Genomic DNA, 6,347 nt, shown 5'->3' with positions numbered 1-6,347 from the left:
ACAGTAATATCACAAGCTATAACCTGGAATTTGAAATCGGTCATAACCAAAGTACACGTTCAAACTGAAGTCAAATTTGTTTCCTTTCTAATTGTCAGGCATTTAGCAATTTCTTAAAATACCAAAATGCTCTATTCTCTTTCACAATATGTCATCATTCTGGATGGGCGCTCTAAATATAACAGTGCTCAAAACAAACAAGGGGTTTAGATTCCCCAAACCATATTATTTTATACAATATTATTGATAACTTTTTGCATTTCAGAGGCCTATCGGTTCTATTTTGCAATGCATAGTTTAGTGATAAGCTACTTTTGTTTCAGATCGGATTGGCAGGCTGTGCTGCGAATCTAATTGCACCAGTAAACATAACTTAAATATTTCAGAAATCCTTCCCTTGTCTCCTAAAATCTGGTTACTTTTACACAACACTGATTTTCAAATATCAGATAATCCAATATGCCGAGACTTGCTTTACTAATGACTACATTTTACTACAATTTACTAAAGCAACCACACCAAGAAATATTTTAAATTATAGATTTTATTTTTTTAAGAAAAGTGTGAAAATATTGCATTAAAATAATACAGGAATGTTCGCCAGTATCCATTTCTTAAACAATTTTTACCTTAGAGAGGTACAGAGTTTATAAAACGTAATATCCATATACAAAACACAGGTTAAAAATATCAGCTGAAAAGGCTTTTCAGAATCTTCTGTTTCACAGCTTTAAAAATCTGTTTTGTTTTTATTTCCCCATTATATTCTTTAAAGAGAAGGTTCTTACACTGTACATAGTGAGCGGTCGATAAACCATTAGATGGCTTCATGTCGTTCAAAAACAGATTTACTTTGCATTGTCTTCAACGGACAATTTAATTTCCTGTGTCAAGTTGAATTTTTACACCTGAGATGCCCTATACACACCATCACTGTAGGTTCAGAAATAAGTACCCAGTCCTTTTCTTAACACCATGCTTTACAGCTATTTCTGCATTCCAACTCAAGTCTTTGGAAATGTACATAAATATATATACAGGATTAAGTCTGCTGAACTCTTGACTGTCCGAGATGTTGAGATATAGGAAATGTACAAAAATAATCCTACCTTCAGATAGGCGTGCATTATATTTTATTAACAGCCGTTAACATTTGGAATCCTACCATTAAAGTTCCCTGCATTGTGTATCACAGTCTCTTGGTGCAGACTTGGCAGAGTCGATGAAGAGGAAGGTATTGATGATAATAGAGGAACGGCTGGAGACTGGGACGAGCAGCTGGCTGGACTGGCGTTGGCCCCGATTATATTTTCTATGGAGAAAGGGGACCGTGATATGGCCGAGTTGTGTTTGACAGATTGCACTGAGGGGAGAGTAGGGCTAAGCTGCGGGTAGAATGAATTCCTGGCGAGTTCGTTCGCGGGAAGCATGGATGGCGGGGGGATGGAATGGGCCTGCCTTGAAGGATGCTGAAAGGCAAAAACGGCAGAATGAGGGTGGTAAGCTTGGATCTGAAGCCCGTATCCACAGCCGTAAGGTCCGTAACCATAAGCAGGAATATAATTACCGTGCTCCCGGAGCAGATCCGCCGATTGCTGTCTTTTGAACCGTTTTCGCCTCCGTAAAAAGCTGCCATTGTCAAACATATCTGCAGATTCGGGATCCAGAGTCCAGTAGTTGCCTTTGCCCGGATTACCGGGCTCCCTGGGAATTTTTACGAAACAGTCGTTTAAGGACAAATTGTGCCTGATGGAGTTTTGCCAGGCGGGGAACTTCTCTCTGTAATAGGGGAACCTATTGCTGATAAATTCACAGATCTCACTGAGAGTCAGTCTTTTTTTTGGACTTTGGAGGATTGCCATTGTGATTAAGGCTATGTATGAGTAAGGAGGTTTCACCAGAGGGTTTTTGCTGACTGGTTTGTAAGGGTCCCGGTTCGATGAGCTATCCACACAGGAAGGTGATCGAGGCGTTAGGATCTCAGAGTGCATTTGGCTCACCACTTCCCCAAAAGAGCTGCCCCCCTGGGCCTCGTCCTCCTCTCCTTCCGCTCCGTCTCCCACCACATCTATGTCGGTCTCTTCTGAAAGGATGGACGCATCGGACATCTCAGAGCTCAAAGTCATAATACGAGCAGATCTAAGGGCTCGAGAGCTGTTCTGAGAGGCTCTGGGGCGATTCTCAGCAACCTACCACCAGCTTTCCACATAAGGAATCCAAGCAAAGAAGGCAGCTGAAACAGGAAATTGACCCTCCTGCCAACTTTCTCAATTCCTTTGTAGCCTCGGCTCCAAAGATCAACCAGGGTCTCGAATCAACTTAAAGAAGATCCCCTTGCAGCCTTTCTTAGGGAATGTAAAAAAAAAATCACCAAAAAGACCAGTTCTCAAACACAAATTATAAGCAAAGGAGGGAGGGCGGTTCTCTCTGGAGCCTTATATTACAGCAGCGATCACATGGGCTCCTAACGTCACCACAAAATTAGAAAATCTTATCACATTCCTCCTTCAGAGTATCGAACGGCGAGCGCAGCGCAATAAATAATTAATAGGTTCAGCTCCTTCTAGACATGCGTTCAGTGTTCATTTTACCTATCTTCAGGCTTACTGTTGTAAGCTTTCTTCATCCAGCACTTTTGTTTGACAAAAAAACGTCTAAAAAAGAATGTAGTTTAGAATATTTTTTTTTTCCGAATCAACATGAGGAAATCCAGTCCATTGACTGTAAACTGTAACAAGATGTATTGGTAAACGCAGGGATTGTTTCATCGATTTAACCCGAATCCGGTAGGATTTTAATGGGCGGCCGGCGGCAAATTGCAGCCATGAAACCAAACGTTTGCATTGCCGTTCGCGGCTGCAATTTACTCGGAAAGAAACATTTTTTTTCTTTTTTTTTAAACAATAAAGTTTTCAGGTCCCCGGAGAAGCTGTGGCGAATACAAACACTGCGCACTCCTAATTACTGTCGCCACTTTTGAAGTTTGCATGAAATGTAGTGGATTTTGTAACTAGCTTGGCGGTCTATTAAATCCCACTGTCGCCTTTTACATTCTTTTCTCTCTATGAAATTTGTACAACATATAACGTAAAGAAATGCCCCAAGGGGGATTTGCCATAACACACGAGGTAACAGTTTCCTTTCTGAACTTCAGTGTTAATTAATTTCTCAGCCTTGTGAATTTCCATTAGCAAAACTTTGCTCAACAGGTTCCATCTAACGTGCAGATTCAGAAAGACCGAGACAGGAGAAACTTTTTGAAACCGTGTCTACCCTCGGTGAGAATTAATGTGCGGTGGAGGGCGGGGCTGGGAGGGAGGGGGGTGCGAGATTATCCGCAGTACTAATTTAGAGATACACAGCAAGCAAACTATCTGATATAACGCCAACTAATTTGGTTTTCAACATGTTTGCGTCCCATTACCAACATTTTGTAATTTCATACAAAATGTCGATGAAAAGCACACACCATCGTCTTCCACCAATACCCTGGGATTACTAACTAGCTGGAGGATAGCAGAACATGAGTTATGAGGAAACATACTTCTATGTGGGCTTCTGCCATTCATTGCATTCAACCCCGTGCCGCATATTCTATACACCTATCAATGCAATTGCTGCATAGGGCAGAGGTTCACTGTCACATATTTCACCTTAAATCTTGTGAAGACTAACACTAAAGAAAATCGTTTCCGCTTTTAACTACCTGACATTTACCTTTCTCCGAAACGAGGAGATGCAAATGGAATTTGGAAGGAAAATTGGCGATAAATGTCACGAAATTATTTGGGGAATAATTGTGCTGCAGAAATGAAACACAAATTTCATCTGTTTCGACTGAAGCAGCTGCCATCACAGTACAGGCCGTTTGAATTGATTATAATGTTGTTATCCTGGTTTGGATTTCTGCCATCTAGTTTGTAAACGTTGTGCTACCCGATCTTGAGCACAAAGGGAGATCCAGGAAACACAGGTCAATGAAATAATGAGAGGCTGTTTCAAACAGAAAAGTTGCTAATTGTGGCAGAAAACTATATAAAGAGTATCTCTCGAAGAACCATTTAAACTGTAATTATGTGATATAAGTACTTGGTAGAAATAAGTATATAACAAGCTTTGTAGAAAATGCATTTTCATTAGTTTGTACTAAAAGATAAAGTTGGGCGAGAACGAAGACGTTAAATACAACAAAAAAAAAACTACAGAACTTTACAAAAACAAAGTAAGTAAAAATAAAAACTAAAGAGAGAAAAAAAACTACCCTGGCGTAACATTAGGAGAAATTAGATTCACGGCATAAAAATAAGTTCTGTACTCAAAGTTCAAACTAAGAGACTTTGTCAGGAGAAATTTAACAGCTTTTCTTTCGAAAGAAATAGGGCCACAGCTCTCCATAACTTCATCATTCATTACATGCTAGACTAAAAGATTAATAGAAGCTGGTTCATGTGAAGTTAATATAAATATTGTTCTTTTTCATGTTTCATTTGGCGCTAGGCAAAAGACTCACAGCGGCGGGGGGAGGGGGGGACAATCGAGGAAGTGATTTTTTTTCGAAAGTTGTATTTTAAAATATAGCATGTGAGCAGATAATTTTTTTGAATGGGTCTGTGATTGTGCTGTCTTACCTATTTCTCCGCCATTCAGTCCTTGGCTGGTGTAAAATGCGAAGATTTCTTTTGCTATTCTGAGTTTGTTTTGGTAACGTCAAGCCATTTGTCGTTTTACCGGTGCTCGGTGGGTGTCCTCTCCTTCGTGATAAAGTACGTGAACCTCATTCACTTTATAGCCCCTTAACGAATGGAATCCACTACGTTGTGAGTTGTATGGAAAATACCGTATTCCCACGTTTCTGTAAAATCAAAGGGAAACTCATCTTTGAATTCAGTCTTGTGTTGGGTTACATAATGCTCAGGAAAGAATGCAAGCATTTGAAAAGATCCTATATAACCGTGTCTAATTGTCTAATTCAAATAATTCGTGATGTTTAAAGATCCAATTTTCCAGCAATTTTAATTGCTATTTTTAAGCTTCGATGGCATTTCATTGGGAGTTCGAAACTGCACGATTTTGGCACATCGTTTTGATAAAACAAGTTAATGAGATATATGATAAACTTTATAGAGCGCCATGTGTTAACACTTAGATCCAATCCCACCGAGACTGCGACTGTGTTATAATTTGCCTAAATAAATTTAAATGTCTGATCCGAAAAAAAAGTCAATGTACTTTTCCATGAAACACATTTGCTGACCTCTTTTACTAGAGTTTAATTCCACAGAATTAAACTACTACTGCTCAATGACTCAATGGTGTCGGCTCCGGAGCGCCATCTATCAGGGGCACAGCACCACCCGGTTTTTCGTTTGTTTGTACGTGAATAGGCACAGGATGTAAGTGCAATAGTCAGGCAATTTGTTATTGATGTGCAGATCTCGAAGATAGGTTACGCACATACACACATACTGGGCCAGAGAGTTATTTAGCAAACTTTTAACAGCATCCTTGGGCCTATGTGAATATCAACTTGATCATATCAAGAACCGCCCTTGTTAACGAAAGATGCACATTCTGGCTAAAGCATCAAACGCATTGTTCAAATTTCGGTGATTTTTACATGAGCGCCGTGCAGACAAATGTCGGGAATGAATTTTCCCACTATTGTGTAGCGGAAAATATACAAAGTGTTCCCTTGAAAAGACTGCGCAATATACGGTAAGTGTTTCTTTTTCTTTGTGTTATTGGAAATCCATAATCTCGAACAACAAGAAATTCAAAAAAGGTTATTAATGATTTCGTTGATCTGAGTTCATTTCTACTTATCCCTCCCTGTCTTTTTCCTGTTTCTGCCCTGTTTTAATGCAACTGATTTATTTCGACATCCCTGAGGAAATATTGATTCCTTAAGATACTCTTTACTTGTCATTAGCCACACAAACTAAGAAGATAATCTGTTAGCAGTTTAAGTGAGCCTCACCTTTTGTATGTTATCACATATACACAATCACTCTGGCTAGACTTGTCCCCTTGTCTCTGTTATTCTTCAATTCACTTCCTATGTCGTTTAATGACTGAGCAAAGCCATAGTCTCTGCAACAGCCACCCTCCACCACCACCATCACCCCAACGCAAACTTCGTTCCCTAACCATCCATTCCAACCCCTGTCTCAGGCTGAACCAGACGCTTTGCAACCTTGGCGTCATATTTGACCCTGAGCTGGCCTTCCTACCCCATACCCTCTCCATCACCAAGGCTGCCTATTTCCACCCCTGTAAGATCTGCAATATCCAGCCCTGCCTCAGCTCACCTGCTACTGAAACCCTCATCCATGCATTTGTTTCAATAA

The 6,347-nt window shown here is 40.1% G+C and overlaps 1 protein-coding gene across 1 annotated transcript; it reads right to left on the bottom strand.

Moving 5' to 3' along the window:
- Positions 1-526: 526 nt before the first annotated feature.
- Positions 527-2,260, bottom strand: foxd1 (forkhead box D1). Its single transcript, XM_078557669.1, has 2 exons — positions 1,568-2,260; positions 527-1,469 (listed from the first exon to the last, which is right to left on the bottom strand). Exons 1-2 carry the CDS (start codon positions 2,124-2,126, stop codon positions 1,381-1,383), a joined length of 648 nt encoding a protein of 215 aa, XP_078413795.1. The 5' UTR covers positions 2,127-2,260; the 3' UTR covers positions 527-1,380.
- Positions 2,261-6,347: the final 4,087 nt, after the last annotated feature.

Source organism: Cetorhinus maximus, chromosome 2 (genome assembly GCF_964194155.1).
Source record: "Cetorhinus maximus chromosome 2, sCetMax3.hap1.1, whole genome shotgun sequence".
Classification (NCBI taxonomy): domain Eukaryota; kingdom Metazoa; phylum Chordata; class Chondrichthyes; order Lamniformes; family Cetorhinidae; genus Cetorhinus; species Cetorhinus maximus.
The sequence above is the reverse complement of the archived record's forward strand: the minus strand, read 5'-3'. Positions and strand labels throughout refer to the sequence as shown.